Raw genomic sequence first — 20,888 nt, 5'->3', positions numbered from 1 at the left:
AATAGGAAATATTTGACGGCAATCCTGGGATCTCTTCATACTCTCACCTGTCGCAATAATCTAAAGAAGCTTTTGCTAGACTAGGTGAAAAAAAGCAGGCAGGAGGATCAGTAATCAAAGGAACAGATTCAAGATAGCTGAGAAAGAATGAAGAACAAACTGATTTTCTTTCAAGCAACAAGTTTCTACCATCTTAAGTACGTACACACACACACACCTCAAAATTACTTGAAGAGAAAACATTTGCAAGGATAAAAAAAGTAATGCACAAATTATGTAGATTGTGAATTACGTAGATCTAGCTCTTTGACAGTAATGTTAGAAATAGCTTTTGTTCTCAATCATTCTGAACAATCTAAATCACATTAAGTTTGGAGCAAATTCACACACATAAGTAAAGCTGTGGGAATATTAAACTAATCAGATAAAAACAATCTAATTCAAAAGGTCTGCAAAATTTAATACAGCATAATGCAGTACTGTATACTATACCATTTATAACATGTTTCAGTGGCAAAGTATTTACACTATTTTGGAAATGAAATTCCATGTCACATGGATAAATGTAACAATGTCCAACATTTGCAAGAGAAAAACGGTTTTCATTATTCTAATAGTTCTTTTAGGATGCCAGAATAAGTGACATTATTAATATTCACTTAAGACCATAAGACATAGGAGTGGAAGTAAGGCCATTCGGCCCATCGAGTCCACTCCGCCATTCGATCATGGCTGATGGGCACTTCAACTCCACTTACCCGCATTCTCCCCGTAGCCCTTAATTCCCCGAGACAACAAGAATCTATCAATCTCGGCCTTGAAGACATTTAGCGTCCCGGCCTCCACTGCACTCTGTGGCAATGAATTCCACAGGCCCACCACTCTCTGGCTGAAGAAATGTCTCCGCATTTCTGTTCTGAATTTGCCCCCTCTAATTCTAAGGCTGTGTCCACGGGTCCTAGTCTCCTCACCTAATGGAAACAATTTCCTAGCATCCACACTTTCCAAGCCATGTATTATCTTGTACGTCTCTATTAAGTCTCCCCTTAATCTTCTAAACTCCAATGAATACAATCCCAAGATCCTCAGCCGTTCCTCATATGTTAGACCTGCCATTCCAGGGATCATCCGTGTGAATCTCCACTGGACACGTTCCAGTGCCAGTATGTCCTTCCTGAGGTGTGGGGACCAAAACTGGACACAGTACCCCAAATGGGGCCTAACCAGAGCTTTATAAAGTCTCAGTAGCACAATGGTGTTTTTATATCCCAACCCTCTTCTTGAGATAAGTGACCACATCGCATTCGCTTTCTTAATCACAGACTCAACCTGCATGTTGACCTTTAGAGAATCCTCGACTAGCACTCCCAGATCCCTTTGTACTTTGGCTTTACGAATTTTCTCACCGTTTAGAAAGTAGTCTGTGCTTTTATTCTTTTTGCCAAAGTGCAAGACCTCGCATTTGCTCACGTTGAATTCCATCAGCCATTTCCTGGACCACTCTTCCAAACTGTCTAGATCCTTCTGCAGCCTCCCCACTTCCTCAGTACGACCTGCCTGTCCACCTATCTTCGTATCATCTGCAAACTTTGCTAGAATGCCCCCAGTCCCTTCATCCAGATCATTAATATATAATGCGAACAGCTGTGGCCCCAACATTGAACCCTGCGGGACACCGCTCGTTACCGGCTGCCATTCTGAAAAAGAACCTTTTATCCCAACTCTCTGCCTTCTGTCAGACAGCCAATCCTCAATCCATCCCAGTAGCTCACCTCGAACACCGTGGGTCCTCACCTTGCTCAGCAGCCTCCCGTGTGGCACCTTATCAAAGGCCTTTTGGAAGTCTAGATAGACCACATCCACTGGGTTTCCCTGGTCTAACCTACTTGTCACCTCTTCAAAGAATACCAACAGGTTTGTCAGGCATGACCTCCCCTTAGTAAATCCATGTTGACTTGTTCTAATCAGACTCTGCTCTAAGAATTTAGAAACCTCATCCTTAATGATGGATTCTAGAATTTTACCAACAACCGAGGTTAGGCTAATTGGCCTATAATTTTCCATCTTTTGTCTTGATCCTTTCTTGAACAATGGGGTTACAACCGCGATCTTCCAATCATCCAGGACTTTCCATGACTCCAGTGACTCTTGAAAGATCTAAATGGGAGTACTTACATTTTCATGTTTCATATGCTTCAACAACCGTAGCTCTCTGTATGTTCGTTTTGCATGGATGATAGACTGAAATGGTCTGGAAAGTTTTTTTACTGCTACGCGATAACTTGATTGCGTATCAAAAGCAGAGCTGCAAAAAGACAAGAAAAACTCATTTCTGTTCAGCTATCATTACCATCAATACAACTGCATTGCAGTGTGAATATATATAGGTAGAGCACTTGGCATATAAATCAATCATATTCAAAACCCCTAATAAACTGCACTCACCCTTTCTCGCTCACATAGAAAGCATTATATGCAAAAGTTGATAAATTTGGAAAAATGATTTCAGTGGTCTTTGCTTCCTGACTCAGATGTTAAGATAACACTTCTTCAGGTAGTCACACCCATGGTTTTCAGGTGTCTTTGTTTGGAAGATTCCACTGGTTTGCAAGTCACACAGAACAACTGATTTTTCAATTCAACAGTCACAACTCTCAGCAACTAACACAATAAAGGCAACTGGTTTTCCTCAAGTATAAACAGTCATTTTTACTCTAGAAAGCATGCAGTTTCTGCTGGAGAGCAACTATACATTCTTGTTAGGGAGAGAAAGACACTTGCTTCCAGTTCCAACTTGCTCAGTTAGGTGAGAACCAGTTTCACTTGTAACTAATTCCTCAGCTTCTCATCAGCTGTATATTGTAGGAACCCACAGCCACAAAAGCAGTTCACAGTTGGTATCAAATTCTTTGCTGTGAAATTATGCAGTCATCTTGGTAAATCTGTTTAAAACATTTTTTCTTCCACCACCCCCCCCCACCCCCACCGCAGTCCACCATGTTTAGAGACACAGAGAAACAATCCTACAAGTATACTGATTATACTGCTTCAAGTATTTGAAAACAAGTACATTTCAGTAGTTATGGCCTTACCAATATTTTAGTAAACTAGGTTACTAATAGAAAACTGAAATGTAACATTCCACTTAACAGATCTGTTTGCATTCAGTCACTTGCCATTCGTCATGCAATATCCCTAACTATAAATTCATCTAATTGTGAAACCAAAATGTTTAAAATTATTGATTACATAAAGTTTGTTTCTGGGCTTGTGTGCAGTAGCAGTGTGCCTAGCTACCCAGGAGGCCTGGGTTAAAGTCCCACCTGCTCCAGAGATGCGTCATAACATCTACAAATGAGCGCAGCCGAACATGAAATGCAAGTCCCCCTAGATTAGTTAATGGGGAATTGAGTGAGGGAGGAAGGAAGTGTCTGCTTCTTTGAAATTACCTTTCCACTATCTTGTCCTATCAGAATTGGTTTTTGCTCTACTACAGGGAAAGGAGTTAGGAAATAAACAACAGAAAAACTAAAAAGGGAGGCAGCTTCACATTTTCACATCTCGAAAGAGGGGATATTCAGAGCTCAGCATTATCAGTGCAAAGGATAAGGCGGAATCATTTGCATCCACCTTCAGCCAGAAGTGTCAAGTAGTTGATCCATCCTGGTCACCTCCTGAGGTCTCAATATCAGAGACTTCAATCTTCAGCCAATTCAATTCATTCCACTCAAGGTTAAGAAATGGCTGAAGACCTCAGATAGTGCAAAAGTAATGTGATCCGTCAAATGCCTACAATAAACACTGAGAACATGTGCTCCAGATATAACTGTGCCCCTGACCTAGCTTTTCCAGTACAACAACAATAGTGCATCTACACAGCAATGCGAAAAATTGCCCTGGTATACTCTGTACATAAAAAGCATGATAAATTCACTATTACCACTGGGATATTATAGCCATTACAGAAACATGGCTAAGGGAGAATAGGACTGGCAGCTTAATGTGCCAGGGAACAGTTGCTTTAAGTGGGACAGAGGTGGTGAGAGTAAGAGAGAGGGGTAATTGTCTTTTTGATTAAGGCAGGTATCACAGCAGTAGTCAGATGAAATAACTGAAGGATCATCCAGTGAGGCTTTGTGGGTGGAACTAAGAAATAAGGAGGATATGGTGACTGGGGTTGTACTATAGGCCTCCAAATAGTCAACGGGAATTAGAGAAACAAATATGTGGGTAAATTGGGGAGACTTGTAGAAGAATTAGAGTTGTCATAGTAGGGGATTTTAACTTTCCTAACAGACTGGGACTGCTGGTGTTAAGGCCTTAGATGGGGTGGAATTTGTTAAGTGTGTTCAGGAAATTTTCCTCAAGAGGGTCCTACTCAGGAAGGGGCAAAAACTCGACCTACTCTTGGGAAATAGGGCAAGACAGGTAACAGTGTGACAGTGGGGGAGCACTTTGGGACTCGTGACCACAGTTCTATTAATTTTAAAATATAGTTATGGAGAGGGACAAAACTAGTCTAAAGTTCAAGATCTAATTTGGGGCAAGGCAAATTTTGATGGTATTAGGTAGGAGATTGCAGGGGTTGATTGGAGTAGTTTGTTTGCAGCCAAAAGGACCTCTAGCAAGCAGGACACCCTCAAACATGAGATAGCTTGAGTTCAAAGTCTATGCTCTTGTGAGGGTGAAGGACAAGGTTGGCAGGAATTGGGAACCCATGATGACAAGAGATATTGAGGCTTTGACCAGAAAAAAAAAGTGTGGCTCAGTCACAGGGAGCTGGGATCAAGGGAATGCATAGAGATATGACGTGAAGGTTCCGGTTTGGGACTAGAGTGGGTGAAGTTAGAAATCATAACACCTCCAAATAGGTTTATTTGCAAGTATAGGCAGCCTGACGAAGGAACAGCACTCAAAGCTCGTACTTCCAAATAGATCTGGATGATAACCTGGTGATGTGGATTTTAAACTGAATACAGGAGTTTACTAAAGGAGGAAATCAGGAGGGCAAAAAGGGGGCACAATAAGCCTTGGCTGATAAGATTAGAGTGAATCCAAAGAGGTTCTTTAAGTATATTAAAAGGAAAAATAACTAAAGAGATGAGGGTTCCTCAAGGACCAAAGTGGACATGCATGTGTAGAACCACAAGAGATGGGAGAGGTTCTCAGTGAATATTTCTGTGTTTACCATGGAGAAAGACACGAAAACTTGGGGAAGTTAGGCTGAGGGGTGACCTAGGGGTTCACAAAATTATGAGGAGCATGGATAGGATAAATAGACAAAGCCTTTTCCCCTGGGGTGTGGGGGGGTGGGTCCAGAACTAGAGGGCATAGGTTTAGGGTCAGAGGGGAAGATATAAAAGAAACCTAAGGGGCAACTTTTTCCACATATCTAAGGACACTGCTAGAGAAAGTGCAGGAGCCCTGGCTGATATTTTTGCATCATCGTTACCCACAGGGAAGGTCCCAGAGACTGAAGGGTAGTGAATGTTGTGCCCTTATTCAAGGGCTGCAAAGAAATGTCTACGAACTATAGATCAGTAAGCTTAACAGCTCTGGTGGGTAAGTTACTTGAGAAGATTCTTAGTGATATGGTATACATGCATTTGGAAAGACAGGGTTGGATTAAAAGTAGTCAGCATGGCTTTGAGCGAGAGATCATGTCTCACAAATTTATTACAGTTCTTTGATAAAAAGTGACCAGGAAGGTTGACGAAGTAGGGGAGTAGAGTCTATATGGATATCACCAAGGCCTTTGATAAGGTTTCATATGGCATGTTGTTCTGGAAGGTTAGATCAATCGGAATCTAGAGCGAGCTGGCAAGTTGGACACAAAACTGGCTTGATGGCATGAAGCAGAGGGTTAACAGTGGAAAGATGCTCGTCAGACTGGAAGCCTGTAACTAGTGTACTGCCTCGGGGTCAGAGCTGTTTGATATCTACAGCAATTATTTAGATAAGAATGTACAAGGCATGATTGGAAAGTTTGCTGATGATACTAAAACAGACGGCATCATGGACAGTGAAAAAGGTTATCAGAAATTGCAGCAGGATCTTCACTAGCTGGGGAAGTGGGCCAAGAAATGGCAACTGAAATTTAACATAGATAAGTGTGAGATCTTACTCTTTGGAAAGTCAAATCAAGGTACGAGTTTCATAGTGAATGGTAAAGCTTTTAGTAGTGTAGTGGAACAGAAGATCTTGGAATTTAGATGCACTCTTCTCCGAAAGTGGAGTAACAGGTAGATAGGCCCATGAAGGTTACCTTTGGCACACTGGCCTTCAGTCAAGGCAGCGAATATAGAAATTAGGAAGTTACGTTGCAGTTATACAGGCCATTGGTGAGGCCGCACATGGAATATTGTGTTCATTTTTGATCACATTATAGGAAGGATGTTATTAAACAGTGCAGAAGAAATATACAGGATGTTGCCTGGACTCAATGGTCTCAAAAGGAAGAGGTTGGACAAGCTAGGACTTTGTCTTCAGACCTTAGGAGACTGAAGGGAAACCTTAAAGAGGTGTACATGGTCAAGAGAGGCATGGATAGTGTGAATGCAGTCAGTCTTTTTCTCCGGGTTGGGGAAGAGAGGGCTCGTGGGCCATCAGTTGAACGTTACAAGGAAGAGAATAAAAAAGGGAACCTGAGGAGCAACTGTGGTAACACAGAGGGAGATACACATATGGAATGAGCTGCCAGCGGAAGTGGTTGATGCGGGTACATTAGCATTTAAAAGGCATTGGACAAATACATGGACAGGAAAGGATTAGAAGGATATTGACTAAGTGCAGGAAAATGGGGTTAGCGTGGATGGACATTTTGGTCAACTTAGACCAGTTTGAGCCGAAGGGCCTGTCTCTGTGCTGTCAGACTCTGTAGGGCAACAATGCATGCAAAGACCACCACCACCACCTCAACTCGGAACTATATAGTCATTCTTGATGTGTTTTAAATAAAAAGAGAAACCTGTCCAAAGCAGTCACAACACATCCCGGGAACAGGTGGGACCGGAGCCTCTTGGCTCAGAGAGGAGGGCACTACCACATACCCTAAAACTCCCTCCCTGGCAGCACATTTGGTGTATTTACTCCCACCATGAACTGCAGCAGTTCAAAAGAGCTTACATCTTGTCATCAGTAGTTAGAAATAGGGTAATAAATACAAGCTTAGCTAGGAATGCCCACATCCAGTGAAATTCCACGGTCAATTCTACAACACAGTCAAATACGCACATACAATCCAGACTTATGCCGATAGAAAATGTCTTGGCAATAATGAAAAATGGTGCATCGCTTCAACTAAGAGGTATTAAAGGAATGATACTGTTGATTCCCATTTACAACAACTGTACTAAACACTGGCACCACCCCCACATCGATGACTGTATCAGCACTACCTCGTGGGAGGTTGAACAGTTCATCCACTTTAACACCTTCCACCTCGACCTCAAAATTTACCTGGACCGTCTCAGACTCCTCCCCATTTCTATCTCAGACGACCGACTCAACACGGACATTCACTATAAACCGATCAACTCCCACAGCTACCTAGATTACACCTCCTCCCACCCTGCCCCTTGTAAAAACGCCATACTCCCAATTCCTTCGCCTCCGCCGCATCTGCTCCCAGGAGGACCAATTCCAATACCGAACAACCCAGATGGCCTCCTTTTTCAAAGACCGCAATTTCCCCTCAGACGTGTGGTTGACGATGCCCTCCACTGCATTTCCTCCACTTCCCGCTCCTCTGCCCTTGAAACCCGCCCCTCCAATTGCCACCAGGACAGAACCCCACTGGTCCTCACCTACCACCCCAGCAACATCCAGATACTTCGTATCATCCTTAGTCATTTCAGCCACCTCCAAATAGACCCCACCACCAAGGATATATTTCCCTCCCCTATCAGCGTTCCAGAAAGACCACTCCCTCCGCAACTCCCTCGTCAGGTCCACAACCCCCACCAACCCAACCTCCACTCCCGGCACCTTCCCCTACAACCGCAAGAAATGTAAGACTCACTTCCCTCCAAGGCCCCAATGGATCCTTCCATATCCATCACAAATTCACCTGCACCTCCACACACATTTACTGCATCCGCTGCACCTGATGTGGCCTCCTCTACATTGGGGAGACAGACCGCCTACTTGCAGAATGTTTCAGAGAACACCCACACCAACCAACCCAACCGCCCTGTGGCTGAACACTAACTCCCCCTCCCACTCTGCCAAGGACATGCAGGTCCTTGGCCTCCTCCATCGCCAGATCATGGCAACACGACACCTGGAGGAAGAGCGCCTCATCTTCTGCCTAGGAACCCTCCAACCACAAGGGATGAAGAATGCAGATTTTGCCAGCTTCCTCATTTCCCCTCCCCCACCTTATCTCAGTCCCAACTCTCAAGGGGAGCAGAGAAATTGAGGCAGCCAAACTGACCACAATCCATGCACTGACATCCAACCTAGACTTTTGTTATTAACACTGCTGATAAGGGTGGCGCTTTTTTCTTGTCTGGTGTATTGCAGAGGCTGAGCAACAGGTCTCCGATACATCCTATCATCTTCCCTTGGACCATGACCCCACCATAGCACATCAGGCCATTGTATCAACTATAGACACTTACCTCATCTCGTCTGGTGATCTCCTCCCCCACTGCCTTCAAGCTGATAGTCTCTCAGCCCTGCAAAACTCAAAAATCCACAAACAGGACTACCCATTATCTCAGCTTGCTCCTGCCCCAGAGAACTCATCTCTTCCTACCAAGACTGTCTTTTCTACCCAGTCCAGTCCCTGCCCACATACATCCGTGATTCCTGACAATGCCAGTTTCAGAATTGCCAGTTTGCAGGATCCGCCACCTCCTCTTTACCACGGACATGCAATTCCTTTACAAGTCCACCCCCCAACCAGGGTGGTCTCAGGGCTCTCACTTCTCTCTGGAAGTAAAGGCCTGAACTATCCCCTCTCATCACCACATTCCTTTGCTCATCCTCAACCACTTCTCTTAACTCTTCTCATTTTCTTCAAGTTAAGGGGTGGCCATGGATACCCACACAGGCCTCTGTTACACCTCTCTTTTGGAGGGTAAGTGGAACATTCCTTGTTTCAATCCTATTCTGGGCCCCACTCACAACTCATTCCTTTATATCGATGATATCATTGGTGTTGCTTCCCTCTTCCATCCAGAATTCGAAAAGTTTATTGGTTTCGCTTCGAGTTTTCACCCTGCCCTCACTTTCACCTGGTCTACCACGGTATCCTTCCTTCCCGGACATATGCTTCCATTTCTGGGGATAGTCTGACCACTAACATCCACTATAAACCCACGGACTCCCACAGTCATCTGGACTATACATCCTTGTACCCTGCTTCCTGTAAATTCAGCATTCCATTCTCCCACAGTCTCCGCTTCATATGTTCTGATGAGGCACAATTCAGCAAGGGAGCCTCCGAAACGTCCACCTTCTTCCTGAACTCTGGATTCCCCAGCACTACTGTTGACAGGGCCCCCAACCAAGTCCGACCCATCAACCACACCTGCTCTCAACCCCTCTCTCTTCTCCGAGTGACAGAGTTCCCCATACCCTTATCTCACCAGCATACACATCAGAAGATCAGCCACCATTTCCACCACCCCCAGCAAGATGCCATCAGCACACACATTGCCCTCCCCGCTCTTGTCTGCCTTCCGCAGGGAGCATTCCCTCCAGGACTCTTGGTCCACATTCCTTCACTCCCAACATCTCCCAGAGCCCCATGGCACTTTCCTCTGCAACCACTGAAGGGCACTGCACATTTATCTCCTCCCTCCTCAGTACCCAAAGAGCCCAAACATACTTTCCAGGTGAAGCAGCACTTTATTTGCACTTCTCCCAATCTACTCTACTACATTTGCTGCTCACAATCTTTTCTCCTCATTTAGAGGAGACCACAAGTGTAGACTGGGCGATTGTTTTGCAAAACATCTATCTTTTCTGCAGGCAGAATATACAGTTTCCATTTGTCTGCCACTTTAACACACCACTCTGTCTTGGGCTTGCAGAGTGTTCTAGAGCAGCTCAGCGCAAGCTAGAAGAAAAACTCATTGTCTTTTTCAGGACTCAATATAGAGTTTGATCATCTTAGGTCCATGTCTTCGTTCCCTATGCCACACATTGGGCCTTGTTATCACAGTCTGCCATTACATGCTACCTATTGTTAGCCACTAAGTTTCCACTATTCACCCTCCAAGCCAGATTGTTACTCACTCCTTTGTCTAACTGTTCTTCAATCCTTGGGCTCTATCCCTATTATTTACTCCTTACCCCCTACCCCCATCTTATCTTCTGCATATAAACCAACATTTTCCTCGCCCGTATCAATTGAGGGTCACCAGACCCAAAGTGTTAGCTTTGGTTTCCCGTCACAGATGCTGCCAAACCTGCGCAGCCTTTCCAACAACTTCTGGTTTTGTTACTAATTTACAACACCCACCGTTCTTTCGGTTTTTATGTTCACAAAACACTCAGTGTTCAACATTTAGTGCAATTCTGTAAATGGACAGTACAATCCTAGTTATCACTTATGATCCTAATCGATATGACATCAGGACAAATCAAATCCAGAATAAAAACACTCAGATCAGGTTATTTTTTTTTCCCCCAAAAAAAGTTCGACACTGAAGTGGTTTGTGACTGAAACAGGGTCATAAAGCCATACCAGCATGGAAACAGATCCTTCAGTCTAACTAATCCATGCCAAGCATAATCCAAAACTAAAACTAGTACAACATGACTGGTCCTAGCTCACATCCCTCCAAAGCGCTCATTAATGTACTTATCAAAATGTCTTTTAAATATCATAACCGTGCCCGCATCCACCACTTCCTCAGGATGGTCATTCCAAACACAAACCACCCTCTAAATAATTTGTCCCCTTGTCCTTTTTTAAACCTCTTTCCTCTCACCTTGAAAATATGCCCCCTAATCTTGAAAGCACACATCCTACAGAAAAGACACCTATTAACTCTCTATACCCCTCATGATTTTATAAAATCTCAAAAAATGTCACCTCTCAACATCTTATGTTCCATGCAGATATGAATAATACATTATTCACATTACACAAGAGTGTAGAACAGTGGTATAGAATACAGTTTAGAAAGATTTTAACACAAACAACAAAATGTTTCAACCCTGTTTCTCCAACATTAACTGTTACAGAGATTCATCCACAAAAATAATGTCCTATCTCAATTCTACATTTCTACTCAATCTTCTTCCAGTTTTTCCCCCTTATGGAATACACAAACAATTTTACAATTCCTTCCAAATCTGCAGGCATGAAGCTTTCATAATTCTGAGGACCTAAATTCACTCAGTTCTCACAACAAGACTACTATACCAACTCTTTGGGCTTAGGGTTTCTCAGACAGACAAAAACAATTCTGCTGAGGTGACTGGATAACCATACTCATCTGTTCTGAATTGAACAAGTTGATTCTTCTTGAAGTCAAAACAAAACTAGTGGCTTTGCTGTGTTTACTTTGCCTGCCATAAACATCTTATCCAGGGTTCTTAGGGTTTTAGAGGTTCTCCCAAGCACATGCCCAAAATCCTTCTGCTTCTATTTCAAAATCCAACTTTCAAAAATGATAGGTATATTGTACATCTTGCATCATGTCAACAAGTACCGCACTAAGAATTACACTGACAGTTATGATCAGTTAGGCTCACCTTCAGTGCCTGTCATCGACATACTTAACCTATACATATATTCGTTCACAGGATTCTATTCTTTGCTCCTCTTTCACTTAAAAAAATGTGGGAGATAACTAATCCCTTGTGCATTCTCCACAGTACTGCCATGACCAGAGTTCACTTGCTAATCAACACTGCTTTCTCATGCAACATAAATTGTTCTTCCTTTAGAAATTTGATATTCGTACATTTCTCAATAAGAATCATATAACTAAGCTTCAATAGTATCTCTTTTCAGCAATAAACAAGTATGCAATGCGGTCATCCTGATGACAAACTTAGTGTGCAGCTGCATCATACTTTGCCTCAACCCAGAGTACACAAATATCTAGTGTACGTACTGAGGTTTTCTCTGTCCCTGGCATCGAATTCATGGAATGTTCCCAGCAATTGGTCCATTCTGTATAATCTATCCTTCATGGAGAAATTTGCAGAGAACACCATATTCAATTACAAGTCCATCAAGATGTGGTCAGCATATGTTGCTCTCAATATCCTACCAGAAAAAGGAGAGGATGAATCCTGTTGGGCTCTTCCCAGAGAGACTGTCAAAGTCATTTGGCAGAATGCATCACCAGAGCTTTCCAACATTGCTTGGCTGGTGGTAAGAAGGGCATTGCTTGTGAGAGCCCGTGTGCCCAGATTGAGGGCAGTGTGGGTGGCACAAAGTGACTGTCAGGATGTACATACGGTCACATATCATCTTCTGGAATGTACCTTGGCAAAGGAAGTCTGAAGAGAGTGGTTTTTGTTGAGGTTCGTTCCAAGCACATCCATGACGGAGAACTCTGTGCTCTACAATCTGTTCCCTGGGATTGACTGACTGACCTCTCTTTCTCCTTCACACCGCCCCCCCCGCCCCCCCCCAAGACAAACATCAATTGTGCCTGGAAGACCATCAACTCATTGAAAGACACTCTTTAGGTCTGCCTGAAACTGGTTTGTTTTTGAGAGCAAAAAGTTGATCTCTACTGAGTGTTACAGGCTGGCACACTCCAAGGTCCAGCACTATGTGCAGAGGGGTGCACTAAAAATTTGGGCAACTGTTGTCAAGGTGCAGTTGGGAAAGACCACCATCTAAGGTCTTTCTGGAATTAATTGACGTCCAGTTATCAGACCCTCCCGACACCTCACAAGTATGGAAATATAACCTTGTGCAAGAAAGAAATGCCTTTGGATTTGTTAGTTCTCCATATGTACAGAATTGGAAAACCCTAGTGACTGAGTTTTTTTTAAAAAATCAAGTATATTTTTGAAGTAAAGCAGTAACACGCACATTTCCAAGGACAATGAGCAATTACCATAATAAGCCAACAATATTGCTTGTGAAGCAAAACATCAAATCTTTATTTCCTCTTTTTTTGCTCCACTAAAAAACAAACATTGAAAAGTAATTTTTTCTGAACTAGCTCAAATGTAAGCAACAAAATTAGGCAACTATTCAAAGCGGTTAGATCTGACTCATCATAACGGGACAGAAAAGTAATGCAGATCTTGAAAGGCTGCTGAGAAAGCAAAAGCTCTAGATTTTAGAAATTTCTTTTTAACAACAAGTTCTCTCTCATATTTTGTTGTAACTATTTGCACAAATAGTCTGCTTATTCATTAGTAAATGCATCTCTTTAGGTAAAAAGATATTAACAAATAAAAATGCATGGTGGCTAAATGGTGACACATAGTAATATGCATTGCAAAGATGATGTAACAAGGACATCGATTATAGATGAATTACATTTCAAAAAATGAGGCTGAGACAATGTAATTTGTGATGTTTAAATAAAGTGGACGGATTCAAAATCTCTCAAACATTTAAAATTAAGATGCTTCTATAGTGTTGTAATTACTCAAAAACTAGCCAAAGTTTGCAATGTTAGAAGTCAACATTGGATAGACTATAATTGTATTACAATTGTCAGGACACATCTGCCTCATGGACAAGAACTACATTAATACAAAACTCATCTAGCCTCTCCCTTTTGTTAAAGAAATTGTATAATTCAAGTTACAAACAAGAAGCAATACAACCCTTTGAGCCTGCTCTGACATTCAATTAAATCATAACTACATTTTGCATTCCAAATTCTATTAACTCTGTTGCCGAACAAGAATAATGTCACCTTGAAATATTCAACAGCCTTATTTCTACTACATTGAGGCAGAAAGTTCAAAACTCGCAGAGCCCTCGAACTATTTTCCCTTCATCTGTCCTCAACTACTTCATATTTCTCTCCCTCATACTCCATCTACTTGGTTAAATGAGCAGACAAAACTCCATCTATAATCGATGTCCTTGTTACATCATCTTTGCAACACACATTACTATCTGTGTCACCATTTAGCCACCATACATTTAATCCCATCATGTCACTAATATAAACTGTACAAAGGTGAGGGCCCAGCACAGGTCCCTGCAGGACCCAATTTCTCTCATCCTGCCAATATGAACCAAAAAAAAAGTATGCATACTATTGCCCATCAGTCAATCTTTTATCCATAAAGCTATGTTGCCTCTTGCACCATAAGTTCATACTTTATGCAATAGTCTTTGTTTTGTGATTTGAGGCAAGATATTACAGTTCAATAGGTTCTGAAGTACAGGCAGGCCTTGTATCGCAAAGAATCCACTCAAGTCGATTTGTATGCATTTGGGTTATAGAGTTGGGATGGTTTGATCTTCAAAGGGTTGGTGCAGACTCGATGGGCCAAATGGCTTCTGTACAGATTATATGACCATCACAGGCAGAATTGGGAGAATGTACAGTGGAGAATGGTGTAATTACGAAGAAGCCGAATGATTACTCTGTTGTCACTGAGGTCAATGCAAGAAATCTCCCAGAAAGAGAAATCCAAGTAGCTAGGGAAATTGAAGAGTTGCAAGAAATCAATTTTAAAAAGACTGTGCTGACTAAATTAATGGCACTGAAAGTAGATAAATCCCCATGAGCGGATATCCTCCATCCCAGGACATTGAAGGAGTTGGATATATAGTCAATGAATTGGTAATTATCTTCCAAAGTTCTTTGGTTGTTGCAATGACTGCTGCAGATTGTAAAGTATCAAATATCACTACACTATTTAAAGAGAGTGAGCATGAACAGAGAACTACAGACCTGTTAGCTACAGATCAGTAGTAGGGAACATGCAAGAGTCTGCTATGAAGACTACCATAAACACATTTGGAAAATAATGACTGGGCATAGTCAGTATAGATTTGTGAATAGGAAGTCACATTCAACAAATTAGATTTTTTTTTGGAAGAAGTTACTAATAAGGTTTATAATGGACTGCTAATCAGTCCTGTGTTCGACTTAGACTTTCAGAAGATTTCTGTTACAGTACCCTGATACAGGAGACTGGTTAAAAAATTCAAAACAACTGGGATATAAGGTAGTATATTAGCACGCACTAAGGATTAGCTAACAAACTAGAAACCTTGGGAATAGATGGGTCATTCTCACATTGGCAGGTTGCGGCTCGTGGAGCACTGCAAGGATCAGAACTAAGGCCTTAGCTATTCACAAGTGTCAACGACTTGGGGTAGGAACCAAATAAAATGCTTTGTACCATCTGCAATTTTGGAAGTAAGTGTGTGGGGCAAGCAAGGTGGAAAGCAACTTCAGAAGGATTTGCACAAGCTTAAGCAGATGAAATATTTGGAAAACGTGAGGTGAGATTATCCACTTTGGCAGGAGAAACAGATGTGCAGAGCATTTCTTAAAAAGAGGAAGTTGAAAACTGGAGATCTACAAAAGGGACTAGGTGCCCTTGTTCAGTCACTAAAGGCGAACATGCAGGTGCACCAAACAATTAGGAAGATGAACGTTAGGAAAAGAAATGATAGCCTTTACTGCAAGATTAGAGTTCAGGAGTACTGAAGTCTTCCTTCAACTGTCTAGGAGTTTTGTTAGAATGTTGCTGGACATGGGCATTTTTAGGCTTTTTCTCATGAATGACACTTTTGCAATAAAAGTTAGTAAAGGTTCACCAAACTTGTTCCCAGAGTGGGGACTTGCCCAAAGATACATCGGACAAACTGGCCTTGAATTCTCTAGAGTATTGACTAATGAGAGGCGATGTCACTGGAAGTTAAAAAAATTGTAAAAAGGGATAGGTTGTAGATTCAGGCAAGATGTTTTTGAGTCTAGTACTGGGGACACAATTTGAAAATAAAAAGGATGCCGCCACTAGATCCAGATGAAATGTTCTTTTCCTCAAAGGATTGTGAACCTTTAGAATTCTGTACCAGTGGGACCTGGAAGCTCAGTATTTGACCATGTTAAAGCCTGAGATTGATGACTATCAGTGATATAAGGCTATTGGGGTGGGATGAGTAAAAGGCATTTAAGTATTCAAACAGCCATTATTAAAGAGTCATGCAGGCTTGACAGGCTGAATGGCCAACACCTGTTACTATGACCCTGTGAATCGAAATTAGAAATTGTAAATTAGATATTCAATCACAGAAAGCAAATAACACGGAGGTGGAGTGGAAGACAAAGTGCTTCAGCAAAATGTCTCTTTTCAGCTAAAGCTAAACACTTAAATTCTGATATCTACAATGGATTTTCAGTTGTATTCATAGTATATGTATAATGTATATAATTGCCAATAGTTATTTCTGAACAGCTCAGAATAGAGGATGCTAATATTTTATTTTGCGCGCAGGACAATTCATTTTTAAAAGAAAGATAAAACAAAACCAAAATCAAAAAATTAACAGGTCAAAAAGAAATTGTTTGCATTCATTAGTTCTGTTGACCAGTCTGTTGCATCACATTCAGGTCAGAAGTCTCCACATGCACAAGTAAATTAAGAGTATATAAACCAGGGAAGAATTTTGATGTGATCAAATGAATGGCCAAAGTTTTCTGTTTTCAAAATAATTATTCTGCAAACACAGCTGGACTTATCCACTGTTTATTGGCTTTACCATTATATTGAGGGAAAATAGTTTTTTCCTTACCGTACAAACTATTTCAAGAATTTGTAGAGTTATCATGCAAATCAAGATACCATGGGAAAGTATTCGATATTTAAATGGTATTTAAGATTACAAAATGTATAGAACAGTTGCAAAATGCTTTGAAACAATGAAGTGTCAAATAATCAAGTAACAATAACACTACCCTATTTACACAAAAGATCCCACAAACATTAAATGAAATAACCAATTTGTTTTAGTGATATTTGTTGAATGATTAATACTAACCAACTAGGAAGCATTTACTCTGCAAATAATGTTATGAGGTTTCTTCCACTCACCCAAGGGGTCACGTGAGCCAAAAAACATTTTCCCACAGTGTAGAATTCCCTAACCACTATATGGTGGTTAGCTGTAGTTAAATGATGTGATTTCACCTCTAGATTTAAAACTGCTTGAAACCACAATCTTCTGATTTGGAGGCAAGTGTGCTAACAGACAAGATTGATACCATAGCTTTGCAAGTTTTGTGCATCGTATCCTGTCTGATGATTCAATAGAACTAAGAGTGAAACCACAAGGGAAACAAAGTGGAAAATCCCCTTTCATAGCATTTCTCATGAATTTAAGCATAATATTCAGAAAGTAAAAACCTTGAAATTTATTTTCTGCAATAAATTCCACTTTGTCATATTACATCCCTTTTGCCATCCACCAAGTCATACCTTGGTATCCTCTGATCCAGAAATGAACTTTTACAAGATCCAAGGTCATTTTTTCTACCTTCCGATCAATTCCAGTCGAAAATCACAGCCCATGACCATTCAAATTCACTTCTAGGCTGAGTTTTCCAATCCCTTCATGACTGGCTTCTGGTTTTTCACATAACTAACTCATCCAAGATTCAAGACTCCATACCCTATCAGACTCATCTCAGATCACTCAAGTCCTTCTGTTATTGAGAAAATAGAGTCTGTTATAAAGGGTTTAATAGCAGAGCATCTAGAAATACACAAAAGTCGACTTAAAAAGGAAAATATACTAGCAAAAAAAAAAAAGGGCCATGAGATGTCTGTGGCAGATGGGATCAAGGAAAACACCAAGGCTTTTACAAGTATGTTAGAGTAAGAGGATTACTTATGAAAGAGTGGGATCAAGAGATTTAAGGGCCAACCTACGCGAGGAGCCAGTGGACATGGGTGAGGCTTTAAATTAATACTTACCCGTATTCACAGAAGAGAAGGGCATTGACTACAGAGGTGACAAATCTGACTACAGAGGTGGAAGAGATCCTATCTGATTAATTTTTTTTTTGAAAGGTGACTAAATATATTGATGATGGTCATACGGTTGATGTGGTTTACATAGACTCCAGTAAGGCCTTTGACAAGATCACTCATGGAAGGCTGGTCCAAAAAGATCCCATGTAATCCAAGGCAAGTTGGCAAACTGGATCCAAAATTGGCTTACAGATAGGAGGCAAAGGGTAATGGTGAAGGGCTGTTTTTTTTATATAAAGTAGAAACCCATGACCAGCATAGTACTACAGGGACCCTTGCTGGTTATTGTGTATCTTCACAACTTAGATGCAAATGTAGTAAGTATAATCAAGCTTACAGATGACATGAAGATTGATGATTTTAATCATGAGGAGGATGGTCGCAGGCTACAGTTTGATATTGATCAGTTAGTAAAATTGCACAGAACAATAGCAGATGGAATTTATTTTCGATAATTACAAGGTGATGCATTGTGTATATCCCTCCCTTTTTGCATAATGAATAGCAGAGGGTACTGAGGAACAAAGGGACCTTGATGTAAAAGTCCATTGATCCCTGAAGAAGTCAGGACAGGTAGACAGGATGACAAAGGCAGCATGTGGGATGTTTGCCTTCAAATAGCCAGAGCAAAGAATATAGGAGCAAGGAAGACTTGTTACAACTTTGTAAACCACTGTTTAGGCCACAGATAGAATACCATGTGCAGTTCTACTCATCATACTATTAGAAGGGTGCAAATGCACTGGAGGGGGTTCAGAGAAGATTAACCAGCTTTCAACTGGAATATGGGAAGTTTTACTAAAACTATACAAAGTATGACTCAGCTGAGACACTAACAGTTTTAGGTCCCTTGTCCAAGGAAAGCTATATTGGCGGTGGAGCCCAGAGAAGGTTCACTCCACTGATACCAGGTATGCAAGGACAGTTTTACGATGAGATGTAGCTTAGACTTGCACTTATTGGAGTTAAGAAGAATGAGTGACAAACTTATTGAAACAAAATTCTTACGGGTCTTCAACAGGGTAGTTTGTAAAGAAGGTAGTTTTCCCCTTGTGGGAGAATCTAGGTCAGTCATAGAGTCAGATGTACAGCATGGAAACAGACCCTTCGGTCCAACCCGTCCATGCCGACCAGATATCCAAACCCAATCTAGTCCCACCTGCCAGCACCTGGTCCATATCTCTCCAAACTCTTCCTATTCATATACCCATCCAAACGCTTCTTAAATGTTGCAATTGTACTAGCCTCCACCAGTTCCTCTGGCAGCTCATTCCATGCATGTACCACCCTGTGTGAAAAAGTTGCCCCTTAGGTCTCTTTCCCCCCCCTCACCCTAAATCTACACCGACTAGTTCTGGACTCCCCCAACCCAGGGAAAAGAGTTGGTCTACTTACCCTATCAATGCCCCTCAATTTTGTAAACTTCTATAAGGTCACCCCTCAGCCTCCAACACTCCAGAGAAAACAGCCCCACAGCCTGTTCAACCTCTCCCTGTAGCTCAGATCCTCCAACCCTGGCAACATCCTTGTAAATCTTTTCTGAATCCTTTCAAGTTTCACAACATCTTTCCAACAGGAAGGAGACCAGAACTGCACGCAATATTCCAACAGTGGCCTAACCAGTGTCCTGTACAGCCACAACATGACCTCCCAATTCCTGTATTCAATACTCTGACGAATAAAAGAAAGCATACCAAATGCTTTCTTCACTATCCTATCTACCTGCGACTCCACTTTCAAGGAGCTATGAACCTGCATGCCAAGGTCTCTTTGTTCAGCAACACTCCCTAGGACCTTATCATTAAGTGCATACATCGTGCTAAGATTTGCTTTCCCACAATGCAGCACCTCACATTTATCTGAATTAAACTCCATCTGCCACTTCTCTGCCCATTGGCCCATCTGATCAAGATCCTGCTGTAATCTGAGGTAACCCTCTTTGCTGTCCATTACACCTCCAATTTTGGTGTCATCTGCAAACTTATTAACTGTACCTCTTATGCTCGCATCCAAATCATTTAAGTAAATGACAAAAAAAAATAGAGGACGCAATATCGATCCTTGTGGCACTCCACTGGTCACAGGCCTCCAGTCTGAAAAACAACCCTCCACCACACCATCTGTCTTCTACCTTTGAGCCAGTTCTGTATCCAAATGGCTAGTTCGCCCTGTATTCCATGAGATTGAACCTTGCTAACCAATCTCCCATGAGGAACCTTGTCGAATGCCTTACTGAAGTCCATATAGATCACATCTACCGCTCTGCCCTCATCAATCCCCTTTGTTACTTCTTCAAAACACTCAATCAAGTTTGAGAGACATAATTTCCCACGCACAAAGCCACGTTGACTATTCCGAATCAGTCCTTGCCTTTCCAAATACATGTACATCCTTTCCCTCAGGATTCCCTCCAACAACTTGCCCACCACTGATGTCAGGCTCACTGGTCTATAGTTCCCTGGCTTGTCCTTACCACCCTTCTTAAACAATGGCACCACATTAGCTACCCTCTAGTCACAGGCGAGGTGCTGGAAGACTATCGATGATACAAATCTCTCAACAAGAGGCCCAGAAATTACTTCTCTAGCTTCTCAGAGTTCTAGGGTACATCTGATCAGGTCCTGGGGATTTATCCACCTTTATGCTTTGAGACATCTAGCACTTCCTCCTCTGTAATTTGGACATTTTGCAAGATGTCACCATCTATATCCCTACAGTCTGTATCTCCAATATCCTTTTCCACAGTAAATACTGATGCAAAATACTAATTCAGTATCTTCCCCATTTTCTACAGCAGCACACAAAGGCTGCCTTGCTAATCTTTGAGGTGCCCTATTTTCTCCCTAGTTACCCTTTTGCTCTTAATGCATTTGTAAAAACCCTTTTGGATTCTCCTTAATTCTATTTGCCAAAGCTATCTCATGTCCCCATTTTGCCCTCCTGATTTCCCT

At 41.7% G+C, this 20,888-nt stretch overlaps 1 protein-coding gene across 3 annotated transcripts in view; it reads right to left on the bottom strand.

The window, feature by feature from the left end:
- Positions 1 to 20,888, bottom strand: part of LOC140467294 (mitogen-activated protein kinase 14) — a 78,887-nt gene that overhangs the window by 51,517 nt on the left and 6,482 nt on the right. For all 3 annotated transcript variants that reach the window (XM_072563558.1, XM_072563559.1, XM_072563560.1), the window contains one exon: positions 2,176 to 2,305. In XM_072563558.1, coding sequence (XP_072419659.1) covers positions 2,176 to 2,305 — 130 coding nt within the window. The remainder of the gene's footprint in view (positions 1 to 2,175; positions 2,306 to 20,888) is intronic.

Source organism: Chiloscyllium punctatum, chromosome 45 (genome assembly GCF_047496795.1).
Source record: "Chiloscyllium punctatum isolate Juve2018m chromosome 45, sChiPun1.3, whole genome shotgun sequence".
Classification (NCBI taxonomy): domain Eukaryota; kingdom Metazoa; phylum Chordata; class Chondrichthyes; order Orectolobiformes; family Hemiscylliidae; genus Chiloscyllium; species Chiloscyllium punctatum.
The sequence above is the reverse complement of the archived record's forward strand: the minus strand, read 5'-3'. Positions and strand labels throughout refer to the sequence as shown.